Below are 20,505 nucleotides of genomic sequence, written 5' to 3' on the forward strand. Positions count from 1 at the left end.
TCGATGGTTGAGCACTAGTAGCAGGGTCGGGAGTCACCACTACAGGGGAAGGAATAGGTTGAGGGGCATGGGGAGAGGAAAAATCAAAAGAGCGAGACGAACTCCTCCTGATCCTATTCTTCTCTAGCCTACGTGCATTCTTAAGGAATTCATTAAAATCGAATTCCGAAAGCCCAGCGCATTCCTCACATCGATCTTCCAATTGACAGGATTTACCCCTACAATTGGAACAAACGGTGTGAGGATCTATAGAGGCCTTCGGAAGACGCCTAGAACAGTCCCTAGCGCTACACTGCCTGTACTTAGGGACTTGAGAATGGTCAGACATCTTGAATTAGCCAAGGGGGGAATCCAAAATCTATCAAAGTCGTCAACAATTAATCCAAAACTAATCAAAAAAGCTTGATAAGTTAATGATAACAACTCCTGTACAGCGAAAGCTAATATCTAGAGAGAATACATCACCAAAAGCGTGAAATTCAACTCCAGAAACAACAGCGTATCAAGTAGGTCTTGCCGGTGTCACGACAGAGGAAAAATTGGTTCTTGTTGACAAGAAGTAGCTGAGTACCTACTCGACAGATGGCGCTGTTGTTGTACACCCCCACCTGTATAGCGATCGCTGGCGTATCCCGACCTTAGGTTTTTTCTGTCGGGCAACAGAGGTTGCAGCTACATGATCATCGGGTAAGATTAATATTGAAAACTGATCTTTTTAAACTTTCCATTTTGATAAATTGTGATCCACAATAAATGCCAGGTGATTTAGCATACTACTATGCAGTGTAATACAAATGAAGATGGAACAATATCATAAAGTATATCTCTTCTCAGTTGACTATTCTCTCCTTACAACTACAAGAGTTAGATATATTTTCTTCATCATTAGAATTGCAAAACCAATTTTGTGGGCTCTCTATACACATCCCAATTGTTTACTTGAATCATTCTAATTTCCTCCAAAACTGCCAGTTCAAGCAGTACTTTATACTCTATATAAAGTCCATAGTGTGTTTACTTTCAAGTATTCACCATATTATGTAGGGACAGAGCCTTATGCATTGCAAATGGATTTAAAATCTGATTTATTTTAATGCAACAATTTTATAGATTTATAATGTTTAGCTAATGGGTTTCATTGGGAACAGTGTATAGACTTGTACTTTCCTAAATTCCATCTCATATGTCTATTTCTCTTTGAGGATAACTTTCAATCAGGGAGTTTGAAAGGATTACTTGCATGAATGGATATGCTTCTTTTGATAACAATAGATTCATAATACAGTATAATACTGACTGACATTTATTTCCATCAATAAATCACTTAAAACAGTAGAAAAGCATAAAGGTTGTTTTATTATAGCCAAAAATACCAAAGAAAGAGACAAACATGCACTCTCATGAGACCCAGTTTTAATGAAATATTCTTTTGCAGATGTACAGTATACTTCAAGTCAAGAATGCTCATGTAACACTAGTGGAGCGTTTTCTCTGTGATGCATAATTGTGTTTCTGTTACACACAATCTTTTTAGAGTTCTTCACAAGTTATGGAATGCTCAACAGATTATAATGCCACTATTAGAGCACTCTTCATGTGTTTAAAGTGAGAGCCTAAATTTTTATTTGACCTATCAATTTTGAAGGTTACGTGGATAGAGAAGTTTCTCACCCAAATTTGTCAAGGTAATTAGCTAAGAGCTCAAGACTTATTTGCCAGGAGCATTCTTACACATGTAGCCAGTATTTCGTGAAAAGTGAGATAAAATTGCATAAAACTGAAACAGACTTGACTACTAATTGCCTTTATACTGCTGTTTTACCATCTGAACCATAAGACCTGCATTTAAATACTCATTTCAAACGGGAATAAAAAGTATTAGTCCTGCAACAAAAGTAAAGTGGTTATACGTCACACATCTTACACTACCCATGTAGACATTATAAATCCATGGAATATACTTTTATTGTCCTTTAAATTCTTCTACATACCTACATTGAGTCCTCTGTTCTCTGCCAATAATTTCACAGTACTGTATATACTTCTGGAAATACAAATCACTTCTTACCACTGTCTCCTGAGGTACACCATACCTTTGGTAATTTATAAAAACTCATTCTTTAAAATAATTTTGTCTACAGTTGTTTCAATTCTTATTCATAACAATTTTGTTCTAACTGATGGGTTTACTTTTGTCTCAAGAATACTATAAGGAAAAGTACCAAGCTCCTACTACTCCTGAAAGGAAATTCTGTAGCTGCATTTAGAACATGTCAATAACAATTATGCATCATTTTCTCATAATTGTAAACCCATTTTTGTATTGATGTTGCAAAAATACATATACACCTTTTAAGAAAGGATACCAAATAACATTAATTGCAATAGGAAACCGTTTACAGTAATTCTGGAGGTATCTAAGCTATCAATCATAAAATACTTCTATGGATTATTCATCCTTTACTTTAACATTTGAAGAAGAATTTAGTTCAAGCCATTACAAGTTAATAATATATAAAAAATACAGTCACATACCTAAACTGCTAAAATGAAAAAATATTTAAAGAAAATAAAGCATCTTTAGCTTTCATACTACAGAACAGATTAGAATAAAATGTACAGCATTACACTGACTACAGTGAAAGGCATTTAAAGGGGAAAAGAACTGAAATCATTTCCTCAAATGATGGTTAAACTAAATCAGCATTTTCAAGCCTGAAATCCAAAACACAAAAAGCAAAAGCAAAATTAAAAATCAGAAAAAAGTAATAGCAACGATGCAGTGTGAAAAAACTGGAAGAAAAATAAAAACAAAACTAGACTAAGCAAGAAACCACACCAACTAAATTGTGATAATTCAGGCATCTTATCATCAATAGCTACAACTAATAAAAATTAAGCCAAACAAAAAATATCTATAGCAAAGATTATCACGGCACAAAAAAATTCTAGAAGCAGGAAACTATTAGGAGACAAAAAGTTCCCAGAAGCAGCAAGGGCCTGCTGTGTTTACATACTAGAGGACGGTGCAGGAACTCTTCTCCCGGAAGGGGTTCGCCTTCTGAGAACTGAAGCCGACCAGTAGATAGTCGTCGGCCTCGTGTTCCGAGATGTATCTCTGCAGTAATGATTATGGGATGTCAAGAAAGTAAACAATCCCAAATGCTATAGTCACTCAAACACTGATCATAGTATTAATTACCATTTAGTCATAATGAAATTACAGAGTACCACTGTACACCGAGTTAAAAGCACTTCAATCCTAGGACTCTTTGAAGATCAACATCAATAAACAATATTAGCAATAAATAGATATTTTATTCAATAATGAGCCGGTGAAATACTGGTTCAATCCAGATTCTTGTACTCAACTGGCAGTACCAGAATCTATAGTAATCTATCAAGACCAGACAAGATACCATATACTGTATGTATGGTCTTCTCAAAACAACTTGTAAAGCTTAATATACATATTGAGATACTGTACTATTAAAGTAGGATTAATAAACTATCACCTAACTTCTCTTTCATGTAGAGCCAAATCTACATACAAAAACATGAAGAGCGACTATTATAAAAGAATTGAGCTCTGAAAAATACATAGACATTTATTAGGAATATTAATTTAATAGTAGCATACAATAGTTCAGGCCACAGTTAAATGTGAAATAATTGAATGCACATGTAAAACGTTGAATAAAAATCAAAGATGATTTTATAGCACTTTGGCTATTATAAAAGAAGTAATACAATAGGCAAAAGCAGCAGAACACACTTATCCGTAATTTGTTTCAATATTTTGCCAGAAAGGTTACAGCCTTACTAACAAGTGTATTGCAACTAGAGGTACCACACAAAGGGGAACTTGACATTTGACTTCAATTGACTTCTTTCATTTACATTAAATGTAATTTCTCCTTGAAAAATCCAAAGAAAATGAGTGAGCTAACACAACAAAATATCTTACAGTGTCCCACTTCCACATATTATGTAAATACAGAATGTGAACTTTTATATAAAATATTGTATATGAAAAGTTATTCATGTTTGATTTGTGAGCATGGCTCTAATCTATAAACAATTACACTGTACGTCCAAGTGAAAAGTAATTGAAATAGGCTGTATTATAACAAATGATTTAGAACAAAGAAAATTCTCTGAAAATATAAGCATTATTAAAGTTTTACCTATATAATCTAAAAAAAAATCAAATCCGAATCTGAAAATTGACTGCTTAAATCATCAACAAACGATATAACCAAGGAAAACCATAAATCTAGAAATATGTCCCGGACAGTTTTTATCTAATGGTTATTTTTTCAAAGTATATTTTTCAAAAACTATTAAGACTTAATTAACATAATTGCACCCTTGCCAATTAGTAAGTGAATAGGATACCACTTTTAATTTACAAAGGATAAAAGATTACAAAAACATAGAATAAAAATCCTCTGACATTAAAAAAAAAAAAAGGACCTTGCCATTTTCATACTACAGTACTTATTTCCAATATCTTAGGAGCTCTAAAAATGAAAAAAAAAATAATGAAGATCCTGCCATAAATTAAATGTTCAGGAGGTTTAAAAACTTGAATCAACATCCCCCTTCTACGTAATACTAGAGATTTAAAAAAATTAAAAGACGACTCAATCATTTACTAAATTCTCGTGAGATTTAAAAAATAATTGTCCAAGGTTTGCCATTTATGAAATAGACCAGGAGATTAGAAAACGAAATAACACTTCTGCCATTTATTAACTTAACTGCTCATCATTATCTCCTCCTCCTATGCCTATTAATGCAAAGGGCCTCAAATAATGTTATATATTATTTTTAAATTACTTGCTAAGCTACAACCCTTGTTGGAAAAGCAGGATGCTATAAGCCCAAGGGTTCCAACAGGGAAAATACACCAGAGAGGGACAAAAATAAGGAAAAACTACAATATAGTTTATGAACAATAACAATATTAAAATAAATCTTTCATATATAAACTATAAAACAATGAAAAGAAAAAGTTCAAAATAAATAGAGGAAGAGATATAAGATCGAAAAGTGTGCCCGAGTATACTCTCGAGCATGAGATCTCTAACCCAAGACAGTGGAAGACCATGGTACAGAGGCTATGGCATTACCAAGACTAAAGAACAATGGTTTAATTTGAGTGTCCTTCTCCTAAAAGAGCTGCTTACCATTGCTAAAGAGTTTCTTCTACCCTTACCAAGAGGAAAGTAAGTCACTGAACAACTGCAGTGCCATTGTTAACCTCTTGAGAGACAAAGAATTTTTTGGTAATTTTATTGTCAAGTGTATGAGGAAAATGGAAGAATTTGTATAGAATAAGCCAGACTATTCTGTGTGTGTCGACAAAGATGAAATCAGCAGTAACCAGCGAAAGGGATCCAATGTAGTACTGTCTGGCCAGTCAAAGGACCCAATACCTCTCAAGCGATAGTATCTCAACAGGTGGTTGGTGCCTTGACCAACCTACTACCTATGAAATTCACCCAACTAATGACGATACAACTGATCTATTTCATTTAATACTTTATAACCCTTCTCTTGACCTTGTCAACCGGAGCTAATGTGGACGAAGCATGATTACTAAGAATGACTACTAAATGCTCAGATGTAAACAATCAAATCAGGATCTATACTGTAACTTAAAATGTCTTCAAGAGATTAAAAAGATCCTCATGAGGTTTTAAAAATGAAATAAAGATCTGCCATTTACTAAATATTCAGGATTAAAAAATTAAAATCAAGAACTGCCATTTACAAATTACACAGGGGATCAAAAATTCGGAGATGATTTGTATTTTTCCCAAAGATAAAAACCTATAGCTATTTATTAAGGGTATTACTTTCAGCGAAGCTAAATGGATGAGCCATTAAAATTTAGCAAGGGTTAACTACCCATCCCGCTAGTTAGCGGGGGTAGCTTGCTACCCGTCCCACTCACACACCTGTGATTGAGTTCACTTTGCATGGAGGTAGGATTTCAAGAGGGTTAGTGTTGGTGGGCAAGTTTGTATAAATAGTTAAGGTTTGAATAGCGGAGAAAAATATAAATTATCTCCAAATTTCTCATTTGTTCCGTAACTGGAATTTAAAACCTACACTGCTTATAAGAGGTGACTCACCCATTAGCAGGGTGGATGTCCCTGCCAAATTACCTTTTTGGCTACTGATGCAAAAGGCCTCGGTTAGATTTCGCCAGTCATCTCTATCTTGAGCTTTTAATTCAATACTTCTCCATTCATCATCTACTTTGTGCTTCATAGTCCTCAGCCATGTAGGTCTGGGTCTTCTAACTCTTCTAGTCCCTTGTGGAACCCAGCTGACTCGAAAACCGGAAGGAGTCGAATCGGGGATCCGTCACCCCCGGATTCTGAGTCTTGGCATCACACTCAGGGACGAAGCCGAACGTTACCTCTCCCCATCCCTTTGAATGGGCAATGTCGTATGAGAGACCATGTAGTTTGCCGACTCGTTTGGCCGAAGCCAAAACGACCAGGAACGCCTTCTTCCAAGTCAGGTGGCGATATGTTGCCTGGAGTAATGGTTCGTAGGGAGGTCTCTTCAGAGACCAGAGAAATCGAACCACGTTCCATGGGGGAGGTGCTGAGGAAATGTCCATTCCGTAGAGTCTAGGGTGAGGCTTAAGGCTGAGCGATAGCCTTTTACCACCAAGAATGACAAGCGCATTTCTTCACGCAAATACAGGAAGAACTCAGCTATTGCTGAAATAGTGGCATCGAGAGGAGAGATACTCCTTCCACACACCAACCAAAGAAGACGTTCCACATTGCCTAATAGACTGCTGCTGATGACTTCCGCAGGTATCCAGATATCCTCTTCCTTGTTGCGAAAATCCTCTCTAAGTGGAGAGATGCTGTTTAGTCTCCAGGCGTGAAGTCGCAGCAAACTTATGACTTTGTGGAAAATGTTGGCATGTGGTTGTCTGAGTAGATCGTGTCGTGAAGGGAGTTCTCTTGGAGACTCCATCAGTTGCAGAAGGTCCGGAAACCATTCCGCATGATGCCATAGCAGAGCTAAGAAGGTCATTGAGAGGTTGACATGTTCTAGTCTTGTTGAGTACCCTCCTCATCAGACAGAATGGGGGAAAGGCGTAGACATCAATGTTGTCCCATAGTTGTTGGAATGCATCTTGCCGGAGAGCCTTGGGGTCTGGGACTGGGGGACAGTACAACAGGAGCCTGAAGTTCAGGGTCATTGCGAAGAGGTCCACAATCGGAGAACCCCAAAAAAGTCAGGACTTTGTTGGCTACTAGATGATCCAAAGACCACTCAGTACTCGCTATCTCATATACTCTGCCCAGGTTGTCAGCGAGCACATTCCTCTTGCTTGGAATGAAGCGTGCCGATAGTGGTATTGAGTGAATCTCAGCCAATCTCAGTATCTCTACTGCTAGATGGGATAGGGGCTGCGAAAAAGTACCACCTTGCTTGTTGATGTAAGCCACTGCTATGGTGTTATCGCTCATCACCACCATCCTGCAGATTCTCGTCTGTCACCCGCCATTCGAGGTCCGTCCATTCCGCTGGTCCCATGGAGATCAGGGTGTCAGGGGAGTTGAAGGCTTGATTCCACCTGGACTTGAGCTGCTACTGGAGGGATCGAATCCTGAGGCAGCTGTTGGGAACTAGACGGGCTAACAATGATAGGTGCCCGAGGAGACATAGCCACTTCTGGGCTGGAAGTTCTTCTCGTCTGAGAAACTGTTTTGCGACCTTTCTCAGCCTCATTATCCTGTCGTCTGATGGGAAGGCTTTGTGGATATTGGTGTCTTTGCGACGGAAGTAGGGAGGACTTCGAGGTTTACCATGATCCCCAGATCTTGGCAAAGCCTTGGAAGATTGTCAGATCTTGACAAAGCCTCGGAAGATTGTCAGATCTTGGCAAAGCCTCAGAAGATTGTCTCAGTGTTGAAGAAGGGTTGACACAGAGTCTGCAAGGATTAGCCAATCGTCCAGATAACGAAGGAGACGGATGCCAATCCTGTGTGCCCAAGATGACACTAAGGCAAACACTCTGGTGAAGTCTTGAGATGCTGTGGAAAGACTGAAGCACAGCACATTGAACTGGTATTTCCTATTGTCTAGGCCGAATCTTTAAGTACTGTATTTCCTGTGTCATAAGACGCTATAAGTGGTAGGACGCACCCTTAATTAGCAAGGCAGAAAAAAAAAAAAAAAAAAAAAAAAAAAAAAAAAAAAAAAAAAAAAAAAAAAAAAAAAAAAGAGAGAGAGAGAGGATTTTAAAAACTTCTTAGCAGAAATCCCTAGTCACCGACTCAAGCATAATTATTGTCTCGCACAGTAACTTTTCTTATTTTGGGTGTATTATGGAATGTTTAAGTTAATATCAATTAGCTATATTCCGATTATCCGAATTATATTTACATATTCATATAAAAAACCACTAAACCAGTCATAGTTTCCACCACAACTACACGTTTAGTCATAGTGTTTGTTTGTTTCAAGTGTTGTTTACATGAAAGCAGTGTTGCCAAAGGTTCATAAAATTTTGGTAAAGACGTAAAATTCTAGCAACAATTCCAAAAATGTTATTTTGATAATAAAATAAATTTTTGAATATACTTACCCGGTGATTATAATAGCTGCAACTCTGTTGCTCGACAGAAAAACTCTACGGAAAAATTCGCCAGCGATCGCTACACAGGTAGGGGGTGTACTCAACAGCGCCATCTGTCGTTCAGATACCCATTACTCATTGTAAACAAAGAACTCAATTTTCTCCTCGGTCCACTGTGTCTCTATTGGGGAGGAAGGGAGGGTCCTTTAATTTATAATCACCGGGTAAGTATATTCAAAAATTTATTTTATTATCAAAATAACATTTTTCAATATTTAACTTAGCCGGTGATTATAATAGCTGATTCACACCCAGGGGGGTGGGTAGAGACCAGCAAAATATGTTTACATCATATGAGCTAAGAATTTTTATTTCATTTTAGAAGTTATCAAAATAACTAAACAAAATAAATAGGTACCTGGTAAGGAAGTCGACTTGAACAATTACTCTGCCTTTTTAAGTACGTCTTCCTTACGGAGCCTCGCGATCCTCTTAGGATGCTGAGCGACCCCTAGGAGCTGAAGTATCAAGGGTTGCAACCCATACAACAGGACCTCATCAAAACCTCTAATCTAGGCGCTTCTCAAGAAATGACTTTGACCACCCGCCAAATCAACTAGGATGCGAAAGGCTTCTTAGCCTTCCGGACAACCCAAAAACAACAATAAAAACATTTCAAGAGAAAGATTAAAAAGGTTATGGAATTAGGGAATTGTAGTGGTTGAGCCCTCACCCACTACTGCACTCGTTGCTACGAATGGTCCCAGAGTGTAGCAGTTCTCGTAAAGAGACTGGACATCCTTAAGATAAAAAGACGCGAACACTGACTTGCTTTTTCAATAGGTTGCGTCCATTATACTTCGCAGAGATCTATTTTGTTTAAAGGCCACGGAAGTTGCGACAGCTCTAACTTCGTGTATCCTTACCTTCAGCAAAGCTTGGTCTTCCTCATTCAGATGGGAATGATCTTCTCGTATTAACAGTCTGATAAAATAGGATAAAGCATTCTTTGACATAGGCAAAGATGGTTTCTTAACTGAACACCATAAAGCTTCAGACGGGCCTCGTAAAGGTTTAGTTCGTTTTAAATAGAACTTAAGAGCTCTTACAGGGCATAAGACTCTTTCTAGTTCATTTCCAACCATACAATAAGCTTGGAATATCGAACGATTTTGGCCAAGGTCGAGAAGGCAGCTCGTTTTTGGCTAGAAAACCAAGTTGTAGAGAACATGTAGCCGTTTCAGATGAGAATCCGATGTTCTTGCTGAAGGCATGAATCTCACTGACTCTTTTAGCTGTGGCTAAGCATACCAGGAAAAGTCTTTAAGGTGAGATCTTTCAGGGAGGCTGATTGTAGCGGCTCGAACCTGTCTGACATAAGGAATCTTAGTACCACGTCTAAATTCCAACCAGGTGTAACCAAACGACGCTCCTTCGTGGTCTCAAAAGACTTAAGGAGGTCCTGTAGATCTTTATTGTTGGAAAGATCTAAGCCTCTGTGACGGAAGACTGATGCCAACATGCTTCTGTAACCCTTGATAGTGGGAGCTGAAAGAGATTGTTCTTTCCTCAGATATAAGAGGAAGTCAGCTATTTGAGTTACAGAGGTACTGGTCGAGGATACGGATACTGACTTGCACCAGTTTCGGAAGATTTCCCACTTCGATTGGTAGACTCTAAGGGTGGATGTTCTCCTTGCTATAGCAATCGCTCTGGCTGCCTCCTTCGAAAAGCCTCTAGCTCTCGAGAGTCTTTCGATAGTCTTAAGGCAGTCAGACGAAGAGCGTGGAGGCCTTGGTGTACCTTCTTTACGTGTGGCTGACGTAGAAGGTCCACCCTTAGGGGAAGTGTTCTGGGAACGTCTACTAGCCATCGAAGTACCTCGGTGAACCATTCTCTCGCGGGCCAGAGGGGAGCAACTAGCGTCAACCTTGTCCCTTCGTGAGAGGCGAACTTCTGCAGTACCTTGTTGACAATCTTGAACGGAGGGAATGCATATAGATCTAGATGTGACCAATCTAGGAGAAAGGCATCTATATGAACTGCTGCTGGGTCCGGGATTGGTGAGCAAAATATTGGGAGCCTCTTGGTCATCGAGGTTGCGAAGAGATCTATGGTTGGCTGGCCCCAGGTGGCCCAAAGTCTCTTGCATACATCCTTGTGGAGGGTCCATTCTGTTGGAATTATTTGTCCCTTCCGACTGAGACAATCTGCCATGACATTCAAGTTGCCTTGGATGAACCTCGTTACTAGTGATATGTTTAGTCCTTTTGACCAGGTGAGGAGGTCCCTTGCGATCTCGTACAACGTCAGAAAGTAGGTCCCTCCTTGCTTGGAGATGTACGCCAAAGCCGTGGTGCTGTCCGAGTTCACCTCCACCACTTTGCCTTGAAGGAGAGACCTGAAGCTTTTCCAGGCCAGACGTACTGCCAGTAGCTCCTTGCAGTTGAAATGCATTTTCCTTTGACTCGAGTTCCATATCCCCGAGCATTCCCGACCGTCTAATGTCGCACCCCAGCCTACGTCCGATGCGTCCGAGAAGAGAACGTGGTTGGGAGTCTGAACAGCCAGGGGAAGACCCTCTCTTAGGTTGATATTGTCCTTTCACCAAGTCAGACAAGACTTTATCTTTTCGGAAACCGGGATCGAGACCCCTTCTAGCGTCTTGTCCTTTTTCCAGTGAAAAGCTAGATGGTATTGAAGAGGACGGAGGTGTAGTCTTCCTAGTGACACAAATTGATCCACGGATGACAGCGTCCCTACCAGACTCATCCACAGCCTGACTGAGCAGCGTTCCTTCTTCAGCATCTTCTGGATGGATAGCAGGGCTGGGGGCTGATCGTCTTGTTGTTCAGCAACGTCCTCATCAGAGGGTTCCTCATCCGAAACTGATGAGGAAACGGCAACGTCTGGCTCGCTGAATCCGGTCGCACTGGTGGATGCGTGACGGAGCCGGACGCAATATCATGGAACTGCTGCACAGTCTGTGAACTGTCAACAACCATGGGTGCGCGAGGAAGCACAGCGTCAACCCGAGACTGTCTAGACCGTCTGGGTTGTGCAGTCAACACCCTACCGGGTTGCTGAGGTTGACGCACTGCGTCAAAACAAGTCACCTCTGCTGGTTGTTGAACGTCCTGAATGTCAACAACCACCTCCGAGCGTCGCTTAATGTCAACGTGCGGCTGGCAACCCACACTGGGTCGCATCGGTGGAGTAACCACCTCAACTGGCAGACGCGAGTAGGTTACCTCAGCGTCAACAGGGCGCACAACCGACCGGTTGGAAGGTTGTTGGCCAGAAGGTTCTTCTCCGCATTTAAGTCCTCTATCAAGGACGCAAGCTTGGACTGCATGTCTTGCAGCAAAGCCCATTTAGGGTCTACGGGAGCAGGTGTGGTAACAGATGGGGTTAGCGACTGAGGCGGAACCGTTTACCATCCCTGAAAGCCTTGTTATGCGTGACATAATAGTACAGCAAAACTTCAAAGGCTCAACAACAGCTGTGAAGTTGACCTGTAAACAACTTGGAGCGTCTCCTGGCTAGGCGCCAGGGAGAGTCTACCAGAATTGAGAAGTCTATCTGGGCAGAGGCATGAACTCCCAAGCCGAGAACTTCTCTCGTGTCATATCAGACTCTCGCTCTATAAACCAGTTTAAAAGAAGGGAAAGCAAAGGCTGTATCCCCCAAACTCCTCCTGGTGAAAAACCAGTCGCCTAGCCAACGTAACGCTCTCTAGGAGAGCGAGAGAGCACTAGCTTAAAAACAACGGCTTCGAAGTAGCTAGGCCTAGTGTAAGCTCTGACGTTTAGGCGAACGAGGAGCAGCAGTTACAAAAAGATCCGGACGAAGATCCTTAAAAAAATCATCATGATTTAATTAAAGTCCATAGGAGGCAAAGCAGCTTTAGGCTCCTCTCCATCTGACAGAGTCCTCAAGGGAATATCAGTAGGAGGGAGAACAGCAACTTCCTCATCTACAGGAACCTTGTCCGATAAAAGCCGAGTCTCTCACTGGTGCATTAGTAGCGGACCAGAACGCAACGTCATGTAACTGCTTGACAGTCTGTGAACTGTCAACCACAACAGGTGCGTGAGGACGCACAGCGTCCACTCGAGACTGCTTTGACTGCCTAGACTGAGCAGTCAAAACAACTCTAGAATGCGGAGGTTGACGCACAGCGTCAAAACAAGTCAACTCCGATTGTTAGTGAACGTCTTGAACGTCAACAGGAGCATCAGCCAGTGGCCTAACGTCCAAATGCGGCTGAAAAACCACACGAGACCGCATCGAGTGTGGTTCTAAACAACCTGACTGACGTGACTAAGCTACGCCAACGTCAACAGTAAGCACAAAGGAACGTTAGGTTGGCTGAAAGCCAGGATATCGATGAGATAAACGGCTAGACTCAACGGACTAATCGGCAGAATAGTCTTCCATAAGGGAGGCAAGCATATACTGCATGTTTTGCCATACAACCCCTTAAGGATCAACGGAAATGGTTGTGGTAATAGACGAGGGTAACGTCTGTGACCGCAACACTTTGCCTACAAAAAAAGACTCTCGGAGTCTGTGTTACGCTTTTGTTAGGCGGCGAGCAGTTATCCGATGACTGCATAGGGTCAGAGCTGTCCTAATGGCTGTAACCAGGACGCTGGACCTGTCCTGAAAGGACTGACTTTCGCTTAAGGGCTTCGAAACCTTGTGACAGGTTTCTTATGCGAAAAGCCTACGGATGGCGAGGAGAAACAACGTCTCTCTCGTCTTATGGTAGGGGAGATCTTGGTAAGATACACCCGATACCATAGAGGGAAAACGTCTGTTCGTTGGTCAAGGCCTCTCGAACCCATAAGTCGTTTGACATTACTTCTCCCCTGGGCTTGGGAGCTCGTAAGAGGTCCCGGACTAGGTGAACGACAGGCACGAACAGACGAACCCTCGGACGCAACACTGTAACACTTTGCGCCTCGGACGCAACACTGTAACACTTTGCGCATATCACTTTATCACTTCGATTTTCTGTTTTGCACTTATTTCTACCTGAAACACGCAATTCTACCCTTCATTAAAAGGTAGTAATTGCGAAATTAGTCGTATAATGCAAGCTCATAATACCAGCAAAAAACAGTAAACATATTTTAAGATAAAAAGAAAAATCAGTGGCTGGGAAAGAGACTAAACACTAGTTCATATAACTACGTTTTCAATCTCTCACCGCACATAGCCTGGGGATGAGAATAAAAACCTAAAAACGTTTTATCCTTCCTCCCCGTACAGCGACTAGGGACGTGAGTAACACGAGAACAACGTTACCCGCTTGAGCGGAACGTTTTCTCTCCTCTCTCTCCCTCCGTCTCTATCTCTCTCTCTCTCTTGATTTCGCACCTAAGAGAAGAGGCCAATTATATATCGTCAAAAAAACATGTTATTTGACTAAAGGAAAAAACTGAAAGGTTTTTCAAATAAAAAGTTCCTTTAAATTAGAATTTAAAACATTTAAGCTAAGAAAGAATGAACAAAACGTCAGAATCGATTTACTCTTACTGCAAAGTGAAACCGTGATACACTCTCTCTCTATCATAACGATAGAGCGCATGTTGAACGTCCTGAACGTCAACAACTGCGTAGCATAAAAAACTAAACGTTAGTTCATCTTTGAAAACAGTACGAAGACTATCAAAGAAATTCTTTCATAAAAAATTACATTTAAAAAGTTTTAAATCCTTAGCTCTTTAAAAGCTAAAGACGATATAAAGGGCTCAACGTTGATTAACTTCGGTTTCCAAGTTAGGACCGCCTACTCTCAGGAAAGGTCTATATAAACAAAGCATTAAAATTTATTTTTATATGTTTATAAAAAATGGAAAGTTAATCGAAGAGGCCTAATAAAGGCGGAGAGATATAAATATATATAGGAAAATCTATAACGTGATAAGATAATTACTAAAAGCCTAAACACACTTCCGTCTAAGGGAAGGGTCGGCCATTTAAAAGTGAAAGAAAGTCCATACTCTCTTTGTCACCATAATTAAATCTATCCAAAACGAGTTCAAGTTTTAAGATGAAGATAAAACACCTGCATAGCGAAAGCTCAAAACTAGAATAGTGTACTTCACCAAATAGTTGTGAAAACAAATCCAGTTAGCAACAGCGAATTAGTAGGTCTTGCCGGTAGCCCGACAGAGAGAAAATTGAGTTCTTTGTTTACAATGAGTAATGGGTATCTGAACGACAGATGGCGCTGTTGAGTACACCCCCTACCTGTGTAGCGATCGCTGGCGAATTTTTCCGTAGAGTTTTTCTGTCGAGCAACAGAGTTGCAGCTATTATAATCACCGGCTAAGTTAAATATTGAAAATTCCTCTATAGCCGGTAAATTTTCACACAAAATGTAATTCTTGATTAAAGAAATATAGAAATTCATTTTAGGTGGAATACTTTTGCTACTGTTTATGTGATTCTAGGTCTAGATACTTTTCTGCTAACTTGGTAATATTGTACTCAACTAACAGGAGTTTTTTCCAAGGTCGTATTCAGCAACTGTTTGTTTGTATTATTTTGGAACTCAGGCAACAAAATCATTGCCAACATATTGCTTTATTACAAAATATCAACAACATATGAGAAAATAGATATATACTGCATAAACAACTATTATGTCATAGCGTCTTCTGCTACGAGGCCACTTTGCTTGTAGAAGGGGGTTGGCGAGTCATCAGCTGATTATCAAAACAAACAAATAATTTGCTACCTTACCTCATTAAATAAAGTGCAATATAAAAATAAATGAATCTTTTATATATGAATGATAATTGTATGTTTATATTCTATCTCTCGTGTGTTTGAGTGCTTGTATGTCAATAGTTTGGTGTTTGAGGGGTGTCAAACTCCCCTATTCAACTTTTTCTCAAGTGTTAAAACGCAGGGTGATTTTGGGGGCAATTTTTCGTGAAAAAAGGTGCGTCTTATGACACGGGATATACAGTACTTCCTTGAAGACGGATGGATTGGGATCTGGAAGTACGCATCCTTAAGGTTCAATGTGCACAAGAAGTCCAGTGGTCTTACCGCTTGTCTGATCGTGCCTGCCGTCTCCCTCCTGAATGGAGTTTGCTTGACAAATTCGTTCAGAGCTGAGAGGTTGATGACTGCTCTCCATCCTCCAGATGCCTTTTTCACAAGGAAGAGTCGACTGAAGAAGCCTGGGAACTCATCGAGGACCTCCTGGAGAGCGCCCTTCTTCAACATGGCCTGGACTTCTGCCTGAAGGCCTAACCCCTTTGTTGATCCCACCGCAAAGGAGTCTATCGATACTGGATTCTTGATCAGGGGAGGGAGAGATGACGTGAACGGGATGTGATACCCTGAACGAATCACGGAGACTACCCAGGGGGGATCGGCACCGAGTTGCTTCCACCTGTTCCAGTATTTTTGCAGGCAACACCCCCCCCCCCCCCCTGGTGGACAAGCAAGGGGAGTGCCTATCCTAGCGTTTGCGGCTGCTCCCTCTAGGATATTTTCCTCCCCTGAAGGACTTTGTGCCTTTCCTGTCCTTGGTCGGAAAGGGCTTCTTTTTCACCGTCTTCTTCACTGTCGTCTTACTCGTTGAGGTCTTAGCTGGGTTAGGTTGCTGAGGAGCTGGTGTTTTGTAGGGCCTGGATGTTTATGTCCTATGGAGGTAAGAGTCCTGGTGAGACTTCCTTCATCTCTCTGCAGCTTATTCCACGTCCTTCGGGTCGAATAAGGAGGATCCCTCTAGAGAGTAGTTCCTGAGCCTAGCGATCTTGGCATTAGGGACCTGCTGATGGAACCTCTCAGACACTGCATCTCATCGTTTCAGGATGGTATTTGCCCACAAGTTCGAGACTTGGTGGGCAGGAAATTTGATGGTGCAAGTACCTGAGAGGAGGAAGCTTTCTACAGCCTTTCCGGTAATTTCTTTAGAAAAATCCTTGGTCTGTACCAGCATTCCCAGGGTCCCCAACCAAACATCAAGCCATGAAGTAGCCTGCATGGCAGACTTCATGATCCTGATTGAGGATCTCTGCTGCCAAGAAAGCGACCTGACGGTTGGAGTGTCTCTCTACAGACCCCTCCGTGGTCAGCTATCACAGAGAGCGGTGGAGTGGAAGAGCTCGTCGAAGCTCGTCCAAGACCTTGTAGTACCTCCACTGCTGGACGCGAGGAGGTAGGAGGAGCTAGGCAGAAGAGTCCGAACCATGAGAGGAGGAGAAGTCTGAGAGCTGTTGGGCAATCTTAGCCCAAGCACTCTTCAGCCACTAGGTCCAAGGCAAGGCTGCAGTGGCCTCAGGGCTTCTGAGAGCCAAAGACACAATCTAGGACAGTGTCTTTGCCCTGGGGGGGGGGGGGATCTCTTGGTCGGATAACCCACTGAGAACCCTGATAAGAGTCAGAACCTGCCAGAAGTTATGTTCTGACTTTCTGAAGTGGGACTTGGCAGCAAAGTCTCCTTCCTCCAGCCCTGAGAGCTCATCTCGGGGTGGGACGTGTACATCCCTAGAGTGGCTGATGTGTCCTTAAGGTCTGTTGGCAAGTGCTGGCGTGCTGTTGATTGCTGACGCAATGCTAGAGCATGATCTGGGTTACGAGAAGTGTCTGCTCATTGGTACATTGCCACGTGCGTGCGAGAGCGTTGCGCAAGAGCCTCGGGGGCTGATGAACGACACGTTGGTTGACGACGAAGCATCGGCGACAATCGCTCGCGAGGATGACACGCAGGCGAATGATGCATTGTCATACGGCGAGTAGGCAGACGTAGAACTGGAGGAGTCAGGAATGGAGACGGCAAGTCAGGAGGAAGAGAAGTCGCAGAAGATCGGCACGTAAGATGAACTGGAGAAGGTATGTGTTGTGTCCTTTGGAAGGACGAAAATCCACTGAAGGGGATTGTGCACCATCCACAGGAGAGTCCAAGGCCTAGCGGCAGCGTCGTTGGAAGAAGGTCCAAGAGCAGATGAAGTTCGAGGGCCAGAAAGACAATGAACAAGGAGGCTCTTCTGTGGAAGAAGGCTACGTTGACAAAGTCGAAGAGGCAAAGAGGTGTCTCTTCATTGAAGGTGAAGGCGCACGTCTAAGGCGAAGAGGAGGGCAAGGCCGACGAGAAAGACGTCCACGATGACACCCTCTGGGGGCTGGCGAATCAGCAAACTGAACTTCAGCAGCAGCAGTCCTCTGAAGAGTCTCAATGAGTGAACTCCCGAGGGGGAGAAACACTCGCAGGAAAGATTGCTTACCCCTCGAAGGATGTTCAGCAGGGGGCGTAGCGCAGTCTTCAGCAACGGTGGAAGAGTTTGAAGGGACAGGAGCGTCGGCAGATGGGCAGCGGATGACGCCTCTGATATAACCATGTCGACAAAAGCAAGAGGATCCACCTCTGATGTCGACGAGGGTTGCACACTAGCACCATGACGAAGAAGCTGCAGCAAGTTATCCTTGGAGGGCGGACCCGGTAACTCTAAGGATGACCACACCTGTGATAAGGGAGAAAGAGTCATGGGACACCCCGGGGGAGAGATGGGGCCGCTTCACTAGGGGAAGTGACATCATCTCTTGACGGCCAAGGTTGACCAGATGTCATAGGGCCTGCGCTACTACTTGACAGTCTCTTGGAAGAGATCGAACGAGCAGGAGCTTCAGAGGAAAGTTGGGAAGAGGAACCAGCAGCCCTGGGTTTCTTCTGCTTCGAAGAAACCTTCGAAGGAGAAGAGTCCCACTTAGACTTCTTCTGCCATCGCCCAAAGTTTTCTCACTAGGTCCTAGGGGGCAGACCACTTGCGACACTCAATAAACTTATTATCACTATCACACCATTGACCTCTGCGGAAAGGGCAAAGGGCGTGAGGATCAGTGTTCTTGGCAGACATGAAAGTACCACAGGGACGGCCCTCAAGTCCAGGGAAGCTACGCATAGTTGGCATAATTCAACACACATACTGAAAAAGAGAAAAAGCATTAATAGCAGTCCAGGAAGAAGAGCGGCAACAACCGTTCATCATCCGAGCCAAAAGTAAAGTGAGCCTAACACAGGTATGCAAGTGGGAGGGGTAGCAAGCTAACACCCTCCCATGGGGCTAACTAGTGGGATAGGTAGTTAACCCTCACAAAATTTCAAAGGCTCGTCCTTTCAGCTTCGCCGAAAATAATACCCCTAATAGATAGCATAGGTTTATATTTCAGTTACAGAACAAACTTCAATACACATCCTGCCATTTACTATATTCTCTGGAGATTTGAACATGAAGTAAAGTTTTTTACCATCTACTACATTCTCAGAGGTTTAAAAACACTCAGGGTGAAAAATAAAGCCAAGATCCTACCATTTACTAAATTGTCATCAGATTTTTAAAAATAACGACAAGATTGCCCTTTACGAAATACTAAGGTTAAAAAATCAAATAAAAATCCTACCATTTACTACTAAATTCCCAGGAGATCTAACAAGTAAAATCTTGATATTGCCATTTACTAAATTCTAAGGAGATTTAAAAAAAAAAAATATGATACTGCAATTTAATAAATTCAAGAGATTTAAAAAAATTAATCAAGATCTGCCATTTACTAAATTTTCAGGAGATTTATGAAATGAAATCAAGATACAGTCACTACTATATTACTAAAACATCTAAGTGGTGCAATCAAGATATTTCATTTTACTAAATTCTCCAGATATTTCAAAAGTGTAATCAAGATCTTCAACTTACTAATTCTCTGGTTTAAGAAAATAAAGATTTGCTATTTACTAAATTCATAGATTAAAAAAAATTAAATCAAGATCCACCATCCACGAAGTGCTCACGAGATTTATCATTCATGCCTCAAGATCTTCGACTTACTAAATTCTCTGGTTTAAGAAAATAAAGATTTGCTATTTAATAAATTCCTAGATTTAAAAAAAACAATAAATCAAGATCCACCATCCACAAAGTGCTCATGAGATTTAATATTCATGCCCAAATGTATGCGATTTTGACATACAATACAATGCACTTAAACCATTATTACATCATTACAGAGCAAACAGCATCTATACATTATGTATACAATGTAACGATGCAATATGCAACGAATGAACAATCAACTATGCCCAAAAAATGTAACTTAACGATATGCACAGAATGCAACAATGTGAACCATACCTTAAGCTGATCAATAGCATCCGATGCTTTCATCCGTTCCATACTCGCCTCTCTTTGTAGCTGCTCGACTAACGCACGCAGCTGCTGATGACTCGACATCTGAAAAACAAATGCTAATCACGCATTTGCAACATTTGATAGCTAAGAGAGACTGGGACGAAGACGCATTCCATAGGAATTAAAAACTAAGAGGAGGAATACGTCAAACATGACTATGCTGTGGGGGTAAATTTGCATGTTTAAAATATAATGACGAATAATGCCTCAACTAAGTGGGAAAAAAATACACTGATTAATCAGAATAGCAATAAAAAAAAACTTTTTTTTCATACAAGAAATTTCCAAGAGGGCTAATTCGATGGCTGTTGATATGCGTAAGTCACAGTTCAAATAAAAAAAAAGGTAAGGATTTTCATTCATCATCCTTTCTAGCTACTAGCAAAATAATACACAATTTCCGCCGGGTTCACACACAGAATCGAAGGCAATATGACAAAGTTTATGGGGTAGTAGTTGGTAGGGCTGACCATCTGCAAGACCAATACAAATTACAAGAGATAACTTTTCGCACATATTTTCATATTTAAGTGGCTTATTTGGAAATAAATTTTTTCTTTATACAAGACCAGTCTCAAAGATCATAGCACCTAAAAGAGCTGGGAATCAAAACAGAAACATTATTAATGGTTTTATGGAACGACGCCAAATTGCATAGCGGGTGCCCCTCAA

General features: G+C 41.4%; 1 protein-coding gene across 14 annotated transcripts in view; it reads right to left on the reverse strand.

The window, feature by feature from the left end:
- Window positions 1–20,505, reverse strand: part of LOC137650130 (guanine nucleotide-binding protein subunit gamma-1-like) — a 292,665-nt gene that overhangs the window by 13,302 nt on the left and 258,858 nt on the right. For 8 of the 14 annotated variants that reach the window (XR_011045919.1, XR_011045921.1, XR_011045923.1 and 5 more), the window contains 2 exons: window positions 19,777–19,875; window positions 3,018–3,118 (listed from right to left, as the gene is read on the reverse strand). Coding sequence is in view for 6 of the 14 variants with exons in the window: in XM_068383268.1 (XP_068239369.1) it covers window positions 3,018–3,118; window positions 19,777–19,875 (200 nt within the window). In the remaining 8 variants the exon portion in view is untranslated. Of the gene's footprint in view, window positions 1–3,016; window positions 3,119–19,776; window positions 19,876–20,505 lie in introns of those variants that run through there. The other 6 variants (XR_011045926.1, XR_011045925.1, XM_068383274.1 and 3 more) reach the window with 2 other exon arrangements.

This window comes from Palaemon carinicauda, chromosome 11 (assembly GCF_036898095.1).
Source record: "Palaemon carinicauda isolate YSFRI2023 chromosome 11, ASM3689809v2, whole genome shotgun sequence".
Classification (NCBI taxonomy): Eukaryota; Metazoa; Arthropoda; class Malacostraca; order Decapoda; family Palaemonidae; genus Palaemon; species Palaemon carinicauda.